This window comes from Myxine glutinosa, chromosome 7 (assembly GCF_964187855.1).
Source record: "Myxine glutinosa chromosome 7, kmMyxGlut1.1, whole genome shotgun sequence".
Lineage (NCBI taxonomy): Eukaryota > Metazoa > Chordata > Myxini > Myxiniformes > Myxinidae > Myxine > Myxine glutinosa.
Window position 1 is genome coordinate 128,329,750 of NC_136267.1, and position 20,127 is coordinate 128,349,876.

Consider the following 20,127-nt stretch of genomic DNA (forward strand, 5'->3'; position numbering starts at 1 on the left):
GAACCAACAGTACCGTAACTGAACTCAAATTCGGAAAATTGCACTTCCAAGCCGAGTCCGAGTCAAGCCGAATTTGGTTGTCAACCTGGAAAATAATTCGTATATTTCTCTGACAAATGAAGTAAAGGAATTACTGTATTTCGCAACTGTGTGTGCTCGGAATGCACGTTAGTATATGAATCGGACGTACTATAGATTGGTCATGTTGTTTCTCTGGGTTTCAAAGCAAAATGTCACCATAATCAGGCACTGTAATTGTCACCTGTCCAGCTCTGTTAGCCATGAGCACGGGTATTATGGCGCAGCTAGCTCTGGGTTAATTCCAGGTAGCTGTGTATGGTGTTGTGTGATCTCCTTCCATGTGCTTTTATACATTTTCCAATTGCTTCAAGAAATATTACTGCACATAATTTTGTGTTCCGCTTTCGTGTCCTTCTAAAAGGTTCCTTCTTTGGTAGAATAGCAAATGTTTCCATTCGAATGCATGAAGAATCCATGAGCACTTCTTCAAACTCAGAAAGTGGCTTGCTTTTAAAACAGGCAAGTGGGTAATTAAACAAACAAAAAAAATTCCAAGTGTATCCATTATTAGCTTTCCAACTAACTAAATTGATTACTACCTTTCCAACGTACCATTTTTATTATTTTATGACAGCAGAAGCCCTTTAGAATGAAGCATGGAGGAGAAACTCCATTCCTTTTACATATAGATTATAGGCTGAAAGGAATGGAAATATACTTTGCACCATCAAGTAACTAATTCATCACTATAAATTCCTGCATTGGACATCGCTATATTGTAATGCAAGTAGTGCTGCTACCAGCTGTACCCGTCAATGCAGCTTAGATTGTGGCCATGCGTCCACCATTGCATACACTTGATGCAATGCAAACTTATTCAAGTTCTGAGCCGATCCGGGACCCGGCAAACCTTTTCCGAAAATTACCGAGCTGGATCCAAACTGACTTTTTATTACCGAGTCACAGATCAAGGTAGAAAGGCCAAGAGGACGTCCGTGAAGAAAGATAGAATGTTTGGGTTTGCACGCAACTAAGGCAATTGATAGATCCATATGGAGGAAGGCCATGATTAAACCAACCTGAAAAAAAATAAAGAAAAATGGTCGCAAAACAGTTGTTGTTAAGGCTTCTGGAATAAATGGATAACAGTAAATCAAGGTCTACCATTAAAGATTAGGAAACTGGCGAAGGGACGTGTAGAAAAAAGACCAAATACATGAGATAAATGTGCACGTCGACAAAGGCGACAAGGTTAGTAAGAATAGAAATGCTCATGTGTAGGCATTATTGGAGCCATTATGATATGGAAATGAGCTGCATTCCTGAAATAATGGAGAAAAGATTCAGGAATTGACACATTCAAGAGTGTCCACATCATTATTCTCACCACAGAGTAGGCATCTTATTTGCTATTTCATAACATTTCTTTATTTGTCTTCATAATTTTTAAAAATCACAATCCATTGTGATAGGCACCTGAAATTGTACAAGCCATGCTTTTATGCAGTCCTCCTCCGTTCTCATAAAATGATGCACGTTATTTGTATTTGATCGATTCAAGAGTGGAAATAAACTAAACTGAACTGAAAATTACAGACCGATGAAGGCAATTACACAGATGAGAGAAAATGCGGACGAATATCTAGTTTGGGGTAGGGTGGGCTCATGACAAATGAGTTACTGGATGTGTGTACATGTGTGTTACCCAGTTTGGAAGAAGAGAAGATGACATGAGGAACGAGTGGATAAGAAATGCGATAGGCAAGTCATTTAAAATTTGCATGGCTTTGTGCGTCACACAGCCAAGCGTACGATAACATTTGCACGTTATCACACAGGTATGACACCACAGTGACACCTACCCCCGAGTGGTAAACAAATTGCATTATAGGATTTTTCTTTTTCCTTCACCAATTTGTACAACTTCACCATTTGTCACACTGCCTTTCCGACCTCACTATTTGACTTGAATGGCATGTCACACAGCCAAGCGTACGTAAAAAAAATTGTGTTCAACTTCACCAATTTGTACCAAGTGAGAAGATTTAAAGCAAGGTACATAGGTACAAAGCCATTGTTAAATCTTATCCCCTGGTACCGAGAAGTTTCACGACAGAGTCAGAATATATTGCATGTTTATTCTTTCTTCCTACTGCACACCAGTGTTCTCGGTATCTACAGCAACACTCGCAACCCTGACATAACATGCCAAGGAACTTGTTCCAAATAGCCTTTAGGTCTTTTTCTTATCAACCAAGTCTCAGATTTCCATAATTGGAGAAGAAGCAGAAAGTTAATTTCCATTGTGAGAACATTTATCGATTTTTGAAAAGTTAATTTAGTGTGTTATCAAAAAAGCAAATGAACCTAAATTCCATCTGCCAATTATACTCTTATATATTTAAAATGAACAAATTTAATATTTGAGTGAAAGCATGCACCACCTCATTAACTCTGACACTCCAGTACAGGTACTTTATTAAAACTGTGGCATTCCATTCGAATGTAAACAAAGTAAAAGAAGGAAGAAGGGAGAGGTTCAGAAGTTCACGCTTCCATCCCATCGGGTCGCAAATGTCACCCTTCTCAAAGTATAGGTGCATACTGTTCAAAGGTCAAAGCAAATACAGTGGAACCTTGACTTACGAGTTTAATTCGTTCCGTGACCGAGCTCGTAACTCAAATTGCTCGTATCTCAAATCAAATTTCCCCATTGAAATGCATTGAAATGCTATTAATCCGTTCCAGCCCGCCAAAAACCACACCAATTTTTTAAAAAATATACAGTACATATAAAAATATCTCGCGCTTTATATTTCACCTGTATGCAGCATACAAGTTGGCAGGATGGCCTGGACTGGAGGTACGCACACTTGACTCTAAAGTCTAAACTGTCCAGCCTGGGTTTGAATCCCGACCCAGCTATAACCTGTCATGTCGGTGTTTCACAGGCAGGGTGATTCATCAATGTGTGTACCGCTAAACTGGGCGCCCCGTTTGCGTCCCATTAGTTGTTGGATGTTAAGGATCTCACCGTGTTTTCCACAAAGAGAAGGCGAGCTATCGCCGGCATTCTGAACAAGTTGTGGCCTGGCATGCTCTTCTCCTCTGCCGTTATATACGTCCTCCTCGACACCTCGCTCATGTTTTTCGACGATTGCGTGTTTTATATCCAAGCACATCATCCTCTTCTTCTTCTCAGCACTGCACTTGCCACTCACTTTCTTAGGCCCCATGGTTAAAACTAAGAAATTTTCCGAAATAACCAAAATGCGAAAAAAAAAATGCAGCGCTGTACGACAGAGATACGTACTGTACGTGCACGGCAAGATAACCACGTGACCAGAACCCACCTGGCGGCGTGAACTCGAAATAACCAAAATGCGAAAAAAAAAATGCAGCGCTATACGACAGAGATACGTACTGTATGTGCACGGCAAGATAACCACGTGACCAGAACCCACCTGGCGGCGTGAACTCGAAATAACCAAAATGCGGAAAAAAAAATGCAGCGCTATACGACAGAGATACGTACTGTACGTGCACGGCAAGATAACCACGTGACCAGAACCCACCTGGCGGCGTGAACTCGAAATAACCAAAATGCGAAAAAAAAAATGCAGCGCTATACGACAGAGATACGTACTGTACGTGCACGGCAAGATAACCACGTGACCAGAACCCACCTGGCGGCGTGAACTCGAAATAACCAAAATGCGAAAAAAAAAATGCAGCGCTATACGACAGAGATACGTACTGTACTTGCACGGCAAGATAACCACGTGACCAGAACCCACCTGGCGGCGTGAACTCGAAATAACCAAAATGCGAAAAAAAAAATGCAGCGCTATACGACAGATACGTACTGTACGTGCACGGCAAGATAACCACGTGACCGGGTGGCGAAAGCTCGTAACTCGGATCTCGGCTCGCATCTCAAAGCAATAAACCGCCCGAGCGACGGCTCGTATCTCGAAAAACTCGTAAGTTGGGGCACTCGTAAGTCAAGGTTCCACTGTATATACATATAAAACCGAAAAGCACAGTCAGCGAAGCCATACGTTCGTCCGTCCGGGAAGCTGCGATTATGTGTCTGTTAATACTGCACTGTTTGAACGCCTGTCTATTAATTAGGGATTGTTGCAATAGACCTTTCAACCCTTCAGACTGCTGAGATCCTTTAGACCTTTGAAGACCCTTTAGGTTCCCAAAGACAAACAACGTGACCAAAAAGAAAGACCACCAAGACCCAAAAAGACCCTGAAAACCCCAAAGCCCCTTAAAGACTCAAGATTCAAAAAACCCAAAGGACGCAAATAACCAGAAGACCCCAAAGACTCAAGTAAAGCCATGAAGCTGTGATTATGTGTCTATTCATGATGTACTGTTTGAACGCTGGTTGCATCCTGTCTATTAATTCTGTACGTCTATTAATTACGTATTGTTGGAATATACCTTTCCTTTCGACTACTGAGATCCCTTAGGCCTTTGAAGAACCTTTAAGTCCCCCAAGACCGAGAAAAAAAACAAAGACCCAAAAGACCCCAAAGACCCTTAAAGACTTAAAAGACCCAGAGGACACAAAATAACTGGAAGACCGCCAAAGACTCAAAATAACCAAAATACCTCAAAAACCCTTAAAGATCCAGAGTACCCGAAAACCTCAAAATACCCCGAAGACCCAAAATACTTAAAAGACCCTCAAAGACAATGACAACCCAAAAGACCACGAAGAATTCAAAAATCCAAAAAGATCCCGAAGACCCAAAATACCCTAAATACGCTGAAGACCCTTAAAGACACAAAATACCCCAAAGACGCAAAAGATACAAAATACCCAAAAGTCTCAAAAGACCCTGAAGAGACAAAATACACTGAAGACCCTTAAATATCAAGAAGACCTAAAAGTCCCAGAAGACCCTAGAAACCTGTAAGACACATAAGACCCTTTAGACCCATTAAACCCCAAGATCCTGAAGACCCTCAAGACCAGTTTTACCTTTAAAACGCTTTCAATACTTCAGATACCTTGAGATCCCTTCCCTTCACCCTTCCAACCTTTTATACCCTTTAAACCTTTATACCTTTTATACCCTTTAAACCTTTACCTTTACCACCCCTTAAGTCCCTTTCAACCCCTTAGACCTAAACACCATTTAGACCCCTTATACCCTTCAGACCAATTAGATAGCTTGAACCCTTGACCTTTTACACGTTATAGCTTTAAACCACATGGACCTCTTTTGATTACAAATAAATAATATCACCAACATTAGAAATACATTTAAACAAAATAAATGTTTGTATTATGATTGGTGTAAATCATGACAATACAACAACTCAAGTTCAGTCAGGTAATCATCCTCAGTTTGAACAAACCCATACCTCTGCGGCGACGTGTGGTGAGCCGAGCCACGTGAGTACAAAAATAAAATTATGTATATTATAAACTATACACATATTTGCAAACATTGATAACATATTTATGCAAATCGGCCAATACCCAAATACACCACTTTTGTACTTTTCCCTATTATAGGGGGCAAATCCCTTGAACTTTATATCAATACATCCATTCTCTATGAAGTACAAAATGCTGAAACTTTCAACACATCAGACAACATTTTGCCACACAAGGGTAAACTTTCCTTCCAGGCCTTTTTGTCTTTGGCACTGACTTTAAGTCCCCAAATCGTTCTCCTTATGGGAGTAGAGAGAATCTGTCTTAGTGAGGGTGAGGAACACCAGAGGTACATCGGGGAGAAAGCCTTGCATCATGCCTGATCCGAGCATGATGCGATCCTCAACGGGCTGGTGGGTTCATAGAATGCTGAGGTCTTGCCCCAATTGCTGTCAAAATGACAGGATGGCAACAACATCCCGGTGTCCTGCATTAATTACCATCAAAGCACGCACAAAAAGAGTGAAGTGCATGTCGGCATTCACTGTGGCTCTTGTATTTCCAGGTTTCCCCCACACGAGACAGCACATCCTGCTACCCCACTATCTCTCTCCAAAGCCCAGAATCATTTGTTCCTACTCACTGTGGAGGGGCTGAGGGAGGGAATCGTGTTCACCTAGTCCCTATCTCAACTGAGCAAACGGACCACATGAGTTAGGAAACCAACATGGAAACAGAAATGCACATGTTGTTCATTCAGATTCAAAATGCCGAGAATGAAAGACATCGACACAAAATACTTCAATGCAATTTTTAAAAAAAACAATCACCAAGTTACGTGACAAACCTTACAAACACTACTTCCTAATCCAATCAAATGCTTGGAACAGTACATCACATGCTAAGCACAGCGAGAAATTTACAGAAAGTGTTGTTGCACGAGAAGCATTGTCACATGCTTACTGATAGGTTGTTGAAAAGTAATAATGGCACTTCTTCCATCTCTTGCATATTCCACATCAAATTCTGAGCGACCGCGATGACTGCACAACTCGATGAACATTTCAACCATTGCAAGTGCACTGTTTTCATCCAGGTTTTCAAGCTTGATGCGACATGAATCAACAAAGTTGGACTCGGTCCAAGCCTCAACACAAAGCTTTTTTCCAGCAACGATGAGCTCTCGAGATAGAATTTTGTTAACTTCTGAAACAAAATAAACAACAACAAAAAAGAATGAATATGGAACGATATATTGCCGAGTTATTCAGTTATTTATAAATGCACACTTTGTTTAGGGCTGGCAGGATAGTCTGTAGGTACACAGCACAGTCGTCTCTAAGCTGTCTAGCCTGGATTTAAATACCGACAGCTATAAACTGTCAACCTGGTGTTTCACAGGCAGGGCAAGGCATCAATGTGTGTACCGTCGGATGGACCTTAAACTTGGCATACTGTCTGCCGGCATTAGTTGGTGGATGTTAAAGATCGCATGGTGTCATTCACGAAGAGAAGGTGAGCTATTACCATGACCACAAACAAAATTCCAAATTCCTGCCCCGACCTCCTATTTTGGAATGGCGATTCATCCACGATTGTAATCTTCGCCCAGAAACTACATTGGCACAACTGTTGCTCTGTACAAAGCATGGTATGTGATTATGACAATTTGTGTATACAGTCACGTGAAAAAGTAAGTACACCCCATGTAAAGTTTTGACTTTTTCAACATATTTCAACATACAGCTATTTGATCTTCATTTCAACAATATTGATAGATAAAGGTGATATAATATAACAAATATCATGAAACATTTACATTTTGTAGTCCATTGTATAATTTAAATAAACATAAATGCTAATTTCGCATTTGGAAAAAGTAAGTACACCCTTGGCTCGAATAGGTGGTATTGCCCCCTTTGGCAGAAACAACCTCAAGTAGGCGTTTTTTATAACTGTCCACCAGTCTCTGACATCGACTAGGAGAAATTCTTGCCCACTCCTCCATGCAGAATTCTTTCAGCTGTGCGATGTTTGAGGGGGTTTCTTGCATGCACAGCTTGTTACAAATCCCCCCCACAACATCTCGATGGGATTTAGATCCGGGCTTTGACTTGGCCATTCCAGAACCCTCCATTTCTTTCTTTTCAGCCATTCCTTGGTGGATTTACTGGTATGTTTAGGGTCATTGTCATGTTGCAAGGTCCACCTTCGGTTGAGCTTCAACTTTCCGACAGATGGCCTCAAATTATCCTCAAGCACCCTCTGGTACAATGAAGAATTCATAGTGGATTATATGATGGTGAGCTGCCCAGACCCTGATGCAGCAAAGCTGCCCCAAACCATAATATTTCCACCACCATGCTTTGCAGTTGGTATCAGGTTCTTGTGTTAAATGCTGTCTTTGGTTTTCGCCAAACATGTCTTCTGGTACTGTGGCCAAATAGCTCTACCTTTGACTCATCTGTCCAGAGCACATTGTTCCAGAAGTGCTGGTCTTTGCCTAGGTGTTCATTGGCAAACTTTAGTCTTGCCCTGATGTTCTTTCTGGACAGCAAAGGTTTCATCCTGGCACACCTCCCATGTAGATCAAATTTGTGCAGCCTCTTTCTAATGGTAGACTCATGCATTTGACATCAACAGTAGCAAGAGTTACCCATAGGTCCCGTGATGACATTCTGGGGTTCTTAGAGACTTCTTTCAGCATCTTGCGGTCTGCTCTCGGGCTGAACTTGCTGGGCGGCCTGGCCTGAACAAGTTGGCAGTTGTTTGGAATCTTCTCCACTTGTAGATGATCTTCCGGACAGTCGAATAATTGATTTCAAATTGTTTGGAGATATTTTTAAATCCCTTCCCAGACGCGTAGGCATCTATAACCTTCTTTCTGAAGGCCTCAGAGAGCTCTTTTGATCTAGGCATGGTGACGCCGCACACTTCAACAACAAAGAGCAAACCAAACTAAATGTCTGAGGTTTAAATAAGACAGGTTCCTCCAAGATCCTCTCTAACGATGTTCTCATCATTTGCACCTCAGCTGGTGCACCTGATTCTAATTTTAGGTGTTTGAACGTTTTATATATATAGGGATATAAGGGTGTACTTACTTTTTCCACATGTGAAATTTGCATTTATGTTTATTTAAATTATACAATGGACTACAAAATGTAAATGTTTCATTATATTTGTTCTATCACCTTTATCTATCAATATTGTTGAAATGAAGATCAAATAGCTGTATGTTGAAATATGTTGAAAAAGTCAAAACTTTACATGGGGTGTACTTACTTTTTCACGTGACTGTAGATACTTCCAAATGCTAAAATCGATATTTATGCTGAAATATACAGAAAAGAAAATTAAACTGCTGATTTGATCAATTGGCCCTATTTAACGGTAATAGTTTTTAAAACTTTGTATTCCTATACAAATGTGTTACACAGGATGTAACTAACATAAGAGTCCTTCATACATTAATGTATTTACGCCTGGTGTTGGATTAGCGGTTGGGGTGCCGACTTGGGATCCTAGGATCCTGGGTTTGAATCCCGGTTGATCGCTGAATTAACGCCGGGGGGTTGACTCAGCCTGTCATCCTTCCAAGGTCGGCAAATTGAGAACAAGTTCACTGGTAATTCCCTGTGTGTTGCAAGAGGCGACCAACAGGGTTGGTGGCAGGAAGGGCATCCGGCCATAAAACATTGCTTCAAAAAGGGGACCATGGTGCCCGAAAAAGGCCAACCCCTGCTCTGTGGGGAAAAATGGCCTCTAAAGGTGGCTCTTCTATACATTAATGTATTTGCTATAGAAAGGGTCTCCTACGAGAACAAAAAAATCTTTTTTTCACTTTGTGGAATGTAATTCCTCTCATTTGGTTGAAATTCTTGCTTTTCACATACCATAGACATATAAAACCTTAGCTGTATTTATAAATAAATAATAATAATAAAAAATAAAAATAAAAATCTTCCTTTATACTCTGTACATTTCACAAAGTTATTGGTTTGTGGAACATATCGCCATCTATACATTTATACACCAGCACAGCACTTGGTCTGGCCTTGTGTTCTCATTATGAACAAAAATACCATTGCTAACTGGACACACTATCATTATGGCCCACTTATATTATGACCCATATACCCATATCAGCCATGCAGCCCATTAAATCACAAACATTGTCATTATCCATAGCTTTATTACCTCATGCTCACGAAGCGAAAAGCGAGGTTAAGCAAGTGGTCACGTATGTACGTGTCTGCATTTTATTAAAAGCATTCATCGAAAACGGTTCAACAGAGGAAAATGAAACGTTACATGGCCATTTGATACAGCACATATTAAGCATACATCAAAAAGTGTGGAAAATTGGAATCATTGGAATCACTTCAGTGATTTCCAGATATTTGCAATTACAAATTTGCTTATTCAAAAAAAAAAAGAAAAAAAAAAAAGAAAAAAGTTGGCTCGCACAAAGTCTTTCTCAAGACTGCGTGAGGTAAGTATTCTATGAATACCATATACGTGTTTATTGTTTATTAAGATATTTAACGACCACATTTGTGCACATTATGGCAAAATCACATCAATGACAATGAATATGGAACAACATCTAGAGCTTCCAGGGAAGCAGAACTCAGCTGAATTGACTGCACAACTTTAATGCCGGCCTATGGCGGCCATTTTGTGACAGATCGGGTTGACATGCGATAGCAACCTACCTTGTGTGGAAGAGTCTCACACACAAAGTTTGATCAAAATCCATCAATATTTGTGGACGTTTAAGTCTTGACGTCGTTTCGGAGCTGAAAACAATATGGCGGCCTCTGGTGGCCATTTTGTGATGGATCAGGTTGGAATGCAATAGCAACCTACCTTGTGTGGTAAGGGTTAAACATTCTAAGTTTGATCAAAATCTGTTAATATTTGTGGACGCTAGAGTGTTGAAGTCGTTTTCATGACCAAAAACAAAATGGTCGCCTAAGTCCGCCATTTTTCAACGGATCGGGCTGAAATGTAATACCATCCTGGTCCTTGGGGTAAGGATGCTGCATGTCAAGTTTGATCAGAATCGGTTGATATTTGTGGACGCTGGAGTGTTAACGTCGAAAAATTAACGGACAACAAACGACAGACGACGAACGCCAGAGGGTTCAGTATGTGATGAACTCAACTGGACGGTAGTCCAGTTGAGTTAAAAATTAAAACTGCATTCCCCATGGCAAGTCGATCATTTGTATGAAGTTTCACATCGATTGCTTAGCGTTTCTGGAGAAGGTTTTTTAACGTTTTTATTTTCAATCCAAAATGGCCACCAGAACACATGACCAACGACATCATAAATTTAATTCTTCACTCGCATCTGGTCGTAGATGAGATATATGATATTTCAGATTATTCGGATAAGGATTGCGATTCAACCAATTATGGCTGGAATACCACTTCACCGATGACGTCAAAGTTATCATGCTATATGCTTTTTACCCCATGCGGAGGTGATGCGTTCCTGGAAAGTGCTGCGAGTTGCGAAACCGCGAATGGCGGGGCATTGTTTCAAAGAGAAAAGGGGGGATTGGTTCCCGAATCACAAAAATCCACGAATGGCGAGGCAAAATCCATTAATGTCGAGGCAAAATCCATCAATGTTGAAGAAAAATCCACGAATGTTGAGGCAAATTCCACGAATGTCAATGAAAATCCACGAATGCATGCCGTGCCATTGTTTTAATGGGGAAAAGGGAGACACCCTTGACCTTTGATCTCCTGACCCCATAATCTAATCATTTAATCTTTGCAACATTATGCATAATTGTACCAAGTTTGACTTGGATCGCTTCAGCCGTTGTGAAGTTATCATGGTAACGAACATCCATCACGGACGGACGCACGTATGCATGGAAAACCCGAAAACATAATGCCTCCAGTGACTTTGTCGGCAGAGCCATAAAAAGCTTGGTGTCAAAAACATGACTGACCTTTCCTTTATGTTGAGCAGTATTTTATTGGATCTAAATCAAGCTACAATTGCACAAATGTTTCCTAAAAACACCTTGCAATTTTTTCGTTTTTAGACCACCCACCTTCAGGAGTTTGACAAATGAGTAACTTTGTATTGTGTTTGAGTGTCCAGAACTCCACTTCATGCTGCAAAATGCCCTCAAAGATCACTTCCAGTTCTGTATCAGCAATGCCATCACATGTGATCAGTATAGTGTTTGATCCTGTGAAAGAAGACAAATCATAACTCCATCATTTTAGTTAACCGGCAAATGTCTCTTTACCTCCGCCACCAAAGGTGGATGGAGGTTATGTATTCAGCCCTGTCTGTTTGTCCTTTTGTTTGCTTGTGAACAAAATATCTCAAAAAGTTGTGGACGGATTCGGACGAAATTTGGCAGAGATGTAGCGTATGCCACAAGGACGAAATGAATAGATTTTGGTGAAGACCTGGATTCGGATCCGGCTACTAGAATTTTTAAAGTGATTCTTCACCATTGGGAGATCGGGCCAAAAACGATACATAGCAGGATATCTCAAAAAGTTGTGGACGGATTTGGACGAAACTTGGTGGACCGGTTGAGTGTCTGACAAGGACAAATATATTCGATTTTGGTGAAGATCTGAATATGGATTCGGTATATGAGAATTGTTTAATTTTAAAGTGATTCCTCACCATTGGGAGTTATGGCCAAAAACTATACATTGCAGGATATCTCAAAAGGTTATGGATGGATTTGGACAAAACTTGGTGGACAGGTTGTGTGTGTGACCAGGCCGGAGGTATGCTCTCTACCGAGTGCCGTTCTAGTTGAACATGATTTTGGTTGTTATTAGAAACCATGTGCAGTTTACTGAAAATAGCTTATAAAACCAAAATAATATTCTTGGATACTTGTAGAAATGTGGTGGGATCACATCTGTAGATCCTGCCCCGGGGCAGAGGACCTCCTCGTGGACCCCAGTAGCAGGTGGAGAGCATCATGAAGCAGAGTGTGTCTATGTACACTGTGCAGCTTATCAAAATTAAAAGAAAATGTTTGACGACACACAGGCTGAGAAAGCATATCCCAGTGCTCACTGCAGCTGTTTATGGGGTACGTCATGCTGCGCATATTCTAACGACAGGATTATTACACTCTTGACTGTTTGGGCCAGCTTGCCTGGAGGGATCACAACCCCAAGTTTTTTTTCTGGCTGGCTAGCTGCATTTGGCACCAAACATATACCACCTGTACCCACGATTGAACTGGACAACTCATAGCAAAAAAAAAAAAAAAAAGAAGATATGTATATATATATATATATATATATATATATATATATATATATATATATATATATATATATATATATATATATATATATATATATATATATATATATATATATATATATATATATATATATATACTGTGTATATATATATATATATATATACATACACATATACATATACATATACATATATACACATATACAGACTTGGCATTTAATATGGAATATATATTTTTTTCTTGACGGGTTTACTTTCTGAACTCAGTATATCAATCTGGTGAGTTTCTTTTACCCTTCGGTGATGTCTTTGTTGAAAGAACCATGTCACTGATCGTCTTTCGCAGCAAGAAGTCAATAACAGGATTATATCACAGGTGGCGTGACAAAATGTAAGGACAGGTACATTTGACGATTGGCTTCACAATCGGGTATATAAGGGTTGTTGCATTCTGTATTAGTGGAAAACAACCGCTGCACGTCTACAAAAGTTATTGCCGCTTCCTCTGGAGGTGGTCCGTCAACTTGACAATGCTGTTTGTCATGGAGTGGTGGCTTTACGAAATTCTGGCATGAAACAGCGTGCTATTGCTCGGCAGTATGGCATCACTCAAGGTCAGGTGTCAAAGATCCTGAAACGAAATGCTCAGAGGGGTGTCCCTACTCCAATACCGAGGCCAGGACGTCCACGCAGAACCACAAGGAGAGATGATCGCCAGCTGCACCGGTTAGTCTGCAATGGCCGTACAAAGTCAGCTAATCGGCTTAGGGCTGAGTGGCAGCAACTGACAAATGTGCCTGTATCCAGAAGGCTAGTCAACCAACGACTGGTTCAAGCAGGCTATCATGCCAGGCGTCCCCTGAGAAAGCCACGCCTGACCAGACAACACAGGCAGCGTCGATTGCAGTGGGCCAGAAAGCACCGTCAATGGCAGCCAGGACACTGGAATCAAGTGACCTTCAGTGACGAGTCTAGATTTCTGGTCTATCGTCAAGATGGCCGCGTCCGAATGCGCAGACAAGTCCATGAAGCCCACAATGAAGATTGTATAGTGCCAATAGTCCAAGCTGGAGGTGGTGGGGTGACCGTTTGGGCTGCTTTTCATGCAGGGGGCAAAACTGACCTGGTTGTTCTGAATGGAAACCTGGGCCAGTTCAAGTACAGCGTCATTCTGGAAGAAACATTGCTTCCATTTGCTCGTGCAGCCTTTCGAGGAAACTTTGTCTTCCAATATGACAATGCACGGCCTCATCGTGCTCGCATGATCCAACACTTTCTTGCTGACCGTGGTGTAGAGCATATGGAGTGGCCTGCCATGTCCCCGGATATGAATCCGATAGAGAACTTGTGGGCAGAATTAACGCGTCGAATCGACAACTTGGACCAGCAGCCTGCCTCTGTGCGTGAATTGCAGCAGGCTATTGTAACTGCATGGCAAGCGATTCCTGTCCAAACCTTGGCAAATCTCGTGAGCAGCATGCCTCGACATGTACGTGCTCTCCTGAATGCTCGTGGGGGTTACACGAAGTACTGAACTGTAATTTTACTGTCCGTAATCCCAGTCATAATTTAGCTTTTGTTGAAATTTTTTTTGGCTAATGTGCAAAATAAAGAGATACTTCTGGAAAACGTACAGAAGTTTAACACAGTACTGTCCGTGAATTGAGTTCGATATCAGTTGACATCACTTTCAAGGATCAATTTATTTGCTTCAAAATGTCAAATGTGGTTTTTGTTTCTTTTAAAGGTCACATTAACAAAATCTAGAATTTCAACATAATTCCAATGAACTTTTGGTTCTAAGTCATCTTGAAAAGTAAGTACACCCCCCCCAAAAAAAATATTCCATATTAAATGCCAAGTCTGTGTGTGTGTGTGTGTGTATATATATATATATATATATATATATATATATATATATATATATATATATATATATATATATATATATATATATATATATATATATATCTATATATATACAGTGAAACCTTGACTTACGAGTTTAATTCGTTCTGTGACCGAGCTCGTAACTCAATTTGCTCGTTTCTCAAATTAAATTTCCCCATTAAAATGCATTGAAATGCTATTAATCCGTTCCAGCCCGCCAAAAACCACACCAATTTTTTTTTTAATATACAGTATATATAAAAATATCTCGCGCTTTATATTTCACCTGTATGCAGCATACAAGTTGGCAGGATGGCCTGGACTGGAGGTACGCACACTTGACTCTAAACTGTCCAGCCTGGGTTTGAATCCCGACCCAGCTATAACCTGTCATGTCGGTGTTTCACAGGCAGGGTGATTCATCAATGTGTGTACCGCTAAACTGGGCGCCCCGTTTACGTCCCATTAGTTGTTGGATGTTAAGGATCTCACCGTGTTTTCCACAAAGAGAAGGCGAGCTATCGCCGGCACTCTGAACAAGTTGTGGCCTGGCATGCTCTTCTCCTCTGCCGTTATATACGTCCTCCTCGGCATCTTTTTCCAGAAGAGCCCTGTCTCGTCACAGTTGAAGATTTGCTGGGGGATGTATCGTTCGGCTTCTATCAGTTCGGCAAAAGTTATAATAAAATCTTCAGCTGCCTTCACATCCGAGCTTGCTGCCTCACCATGCCTGACGACGGAGTGAATGCCGGTCCTCTTCTTAAAATTATCAAACCATCCCCGACTGGCTTTGAATGACTTCCGATGCCTTGTCTGTTGATGTTCCCGCCGTCTGCTGCACCAAATCCCCGTAAATGTCTCGGGCCTTCTCACACATGATGCTCTCGGTCACGGTATCTCCTGCGAGCTGCTTCTCCGTCAACCACACAAACAACAACTTCTCCATCTCTTCATGGATAGAGGTCCGGAGCTTTGAAATAATCATAACGCCCTTGGCTGGCGTTATAGCCTTTATCGACTCCTTCTGCTTCAAAATCGTACATATCGTAGAAGTACTACGATCGTACTGCCTCGCCAAGTCGACAACACGCACACCTCGCTCATGTTTTTCGACGATTACGTGTTTTATATCTAAGCTAATCATCCTTTTCTTCTTCTCAGCACTGCCCTTGGCACTCAATTTCTTAGGACCCATGGTTAAAACTAAGAAAATTTCCAAAATAACCAAAATGCGAAAACAAAGCAGCAGCGATATACGTCAGAGATGCTTGCACGGCAAGATAACCACGTGACCGGAACCCACCTGGTGGCGGGTGGCGTAAGCTCGTAACTCAGATCTCGGCTCGCATCTCAAAGCAAAAAACCGCCCGAGCCGTCCTCGTATCTCGGAAAACTCGTAAGTTGGTGCACTCGTAAGTCAAGGTTTCACTGTGTATATATATATATATATATATATATATATATATATATATATATATATATATATATATATATATATATATATATATATATATATATATATATATATATATATATATACACACACACACAACAACAACAACATGCATTTTAAAAGGCCATTTTCCCTGCTAGAGCGGGGGTTAGCCTTGCGGTCCCCATGACAATCTTCTCCATTTTGCCCTATTTTCTGCATCTCTCCTTGTTAACCCCCTTGCCCGCATTTATTCTTCCACCATCTTTAGCCAAGTCTTTCTCGGTCTTCCCCGTCTTCTACATTCATTTCCATCACTCTTCTCAACCAGTCACTTTCATCCTTCCTCAACACATGACCAAACCATCTCAACCTGTTCCTCTTCACAGCATCAATCACAGGCTCTATTCCCATAATCTTTCGCAATTCATCATTTGTCTTCCTCTCTCTCAACGATACTCCGCACATCCGTCGAACCATTCGCATTTCCACCCTTTCCAACCTTCGTTGCTGCTCTACGTTCATTACCCATGTCTCGCACCCATAAATCATAACACTTCTCACACATGCAGCATACACCTTTCCCTTCAGCTTCAACGACACTCCCCTCATCAGCACGCCACTCAATTCCCGAAACTTCTTCCATGCACATCTCACTCGAGCATCCGTTGCCGAGTCTAATCCACCTTCTCCATTCAGCATGTTTCCTGGGTAGCAAAATGTTTTCACACCTTCCAGCTTCATGCCGTCTCCAAGATCCAACTCTACATTTCCTCCATCTGCAGCGCCCTCTGTGCACACTTTACACTTGAATGTAGCTGCCACACTGGTTAATGACCCTCTCAGACCACTACATTTTTGATGAACCCACTCAGCGCACATTGTACACTGAATGGAGTTCACTCCGACACCCTTCCTACACACAGCACAGGGCCACTTCCCAGTTCTTTCCACCTCACCACATGCTTTACCACTTGCCATCACCTTCGTCTTTCCGATATTCACCTTCAGACCTTTTGTCTCCATACATTCCTTCCACGTGTTCATCTTTTCCTTCAGTCCATCCATACTTTCCGCAATCAACACCAGATCATCTGCATACAACAACTCCCACGGTAAACCCTCCTTTACGTTCTGAGCCAGCACCTCCATCACAGCTACAAATAGTAGTGGACTTAGTACCGACCCCTGATGCACTCCCACCTTCACCTCAAACTCACCACTGTTCCCATCCTTCGTCCTTACAGCTGTGCGCGCTCTTTTGTACATTGCCATCACTACTCTGATCAACCATTCCTCCACTCCTAACGTCCTCAATGCCCATGTCAATACTTTGCGTGGAACCCGATCGAATGCTTTCTCCAGATCAACAAACCCAAGAAACAACTTCTTCCTCTTCTCCATGTACTTCTCCTGCAACTGCCTCACAATGAAAAGCACGTCTGTCGTTCCTCTTCCTGGCATAAATCCAAACTGCATTTCGTCGATCTTCACTTTCTTCCTTATCCTCCTCTCCAACACCCTTTCCAATACCTTCATTCCATGCTCCAATAACTTTATCGCTCGGTACGAGCCACACTCCAGAGGGTCACCTTTCCCCTTGCATAGAGGGACGAGGGTACTCAGTTCCCAATCCACTGGAATGCGGCCTTCTTTCACCACCAGATTACAGATCTCTGTCATTCTCTTCACACCCCAACTTCCTGCTGCCTTCAACATATCTCCCACAACTCCCATCGGCCCTCCTGCTTTTCTACCCTTCATTGCTTTTATCGCTTCCTCACCTTCCTTCTCAGTTATCTTCTCTGCCGGTCCTAAAACTGGGTTACTCTCTATGTTGCCATCCCATTCATTCTCTGTATTCAACAGCATTTCCATATATCTTTTCCATCTTCCTTTAATTCCATCTGGGTCGACAACGATTTGTCCCACTTCATCCTTCAAGCAGCTCACCCCCATCACATCACACCTCTCTGTCGCTATCTGCTTTGCAATCCTGAATACCGCTCTCTGACCCTCTTCCGAATCCAAGCGTTCTCCGAACATTTTCCTACATGCCTCCTGCGCCTTTGCTACCTCTTTCTTTGCAGCCTTCCTGGCTGCCTTATAACTTTCATGCTCTGCTGTTTCTGCTCCCGTACCCTTCGCCTTCTGCCACTCCTTGAACTTCTTCCTCTTCTCGTCAATCCTCTTTCCAACTTCATCATCCCACCACCATGTTTCCGAGTGCCTCGGTGGTCCTTTTGTCCATCCACATACCTCACCAACGGCTCGCAACAGACTAGCTTTCATTGACATCCAACCACTTTCAAGCTCAACCACATCATCCTCGACCCTACTCAGCCTCTCTTTTAATGCCTCCCTTACTGTCACCTCTTTCAACCTCCACACCTTCATTCTCGGTTGGTACTTCACCCGCCGAGCTCTCCTCGCACCTTTCACCCTTACGTCGCAGACAACCAAGTGGTGCTGTGAAACAGCCTCCTCCCCCGGGATCACCTTTGTGTCTCGGAGGTGCCCCCTATCTCGCCTACGCACCATCAGGTAGTCAACGGTTGTCGTCGACCCACCTGACGTGTATGTAACAAGCTTATTATCCTCTTTCTGGAACTGAGTATTACAAATCAACAAATCAGCTCCATCAGCAAACTCCAAAATCCTTTCACCTTCTCCATTTCTCACGCCATATCCGTAACCCCCATGAACTCCGTCAAAACCATCCATACTCCTTCCCACATGTCCATTTAGGTCTCCTCCTACCACAACAACTTCCTCATCTTTCACGTTTTCCATCAGCTTCTCTATCGCACACCAGAACTTGTCCTTATCTTCATCGCTCCGACCAACCTGCGGAGCATATCCCGAGATGACGTTCACCAAGAGCTTTCCAATCATCATTTTCACCATCATCAACCTATCACTCACTCTAGTCACACTCACCACACTGTCTACAAACTCCTCAGAAAACAGGACACCAACACCATTCACGCCCTCCAGGCACCCTTGCCACACAAACTTGTATTTCTGTCCCTGCCTACCCTTCACCATTCTCACACCACTTCCCTTCCATCTCGTCTCTTGCACACAACATATGTCCACTCTTCTTCTGACCAATACTTCCACCACTTCTCCTGATCTCCCTGTCATTGTCCCTACATTCCATGTCCCAAACCTCAGAAACCGATCTCCACTTCGGGCTGTACCCTGCCCACATGTAGTTGTAATTGTCATGGTTCTCTTTTTGAGGCAATGTTTTTTATGGCCGGATGCCCTTCCTGACGCCAACCCTCTTAGTCGCCTCCTACGACACGCAGGGATACGGCGTACCTATTCTTATCCAGGGTACACACTGGGAAACGTTTAAAACATGGAAATCTTGGGGGGGGGGGGGGGGGGGGGATCACCGCTGCGGTTTAAACATATTTAAATAAATATTTAATCAAAACGATGAAAACAATCTGGGAAAAGTCTCTAAGTGAGAACGTGGATTTGAGAAAGCAGGAGCAGAGGTGAAAGAACAAACGAGAATATAGGGGGCAGGGCACAAGTCGAGACGAGGAAGTCGCACGAGACACCAGGCCGCACGAGGCGCGGACAAAGAAATGACTAATAACACACAAATTTGCAACAACTACAAAACCAAAACCAAATAGAAACACACAATAACACATACACAACAAAATACGCAGCGGAAATTTGACAAAGAAACGAACGGGAAAACACTCAAACTTTGATGCCGTGGAGAGATCAAAGCAAGCCCCGTCGCTCGAGGGACCGGAAGCGGAACCTCTATCTCTATCTATCTCTATATATATATAAATAATCTACTATAAATGTACGAGGTGTGTGTGTGTGTGGTACTTTTTGACGTCTATTAATTAATTACGTACTATTCAAATGTACCTTTTAACCCTTTAAACTGCCGAGACCCCTTAAGGTCTTGGAAGACCCGTTAACACTTGACACACAAAAGACCCAGACGACCCAAAAGTTCCAAAAGTCCGAGGATCCAAAATACCCAAAAGACCAAACAGAAGGCCAAAAAGACCAAAAAGAAAAAAAAGAAGACCAAAAAGACCCAGATGACACAAAAGACGCAGATGATCCAAAAGA

The 20,127-nt window shown here is 42.2% G+C and overlaps 1 protein-coding gene across 1 annotated transcript in view; it reads right to left on the reverse strand.

Annotated features, from left to right (window-relative positions):
* LOC137431647 (protein mono-ADP-ribosyltransferase PARP14) overlaps nt 1-20,127 on the reverse strand; it is a 120,867-nt gene that overhangs the window by 89,936 nt on the left and 10,804 nt on the right. The window contains exons 4-5 of the mRNA XM_068123208.2: nt 11,500-11,640; nt 6,386-6,628 (exon numbers count right to left, since the gene is read on the reverse strand). Of these exons, the coding sequence (XP_067979309.2) occupies nt 6,386-6,628; nt 11,500-11,640 (384 nt within the window). The remainder of the gene's footprint in view (nt 1-6,385; nt 6,629-11,499; nt 11,641-20,127) is intronic.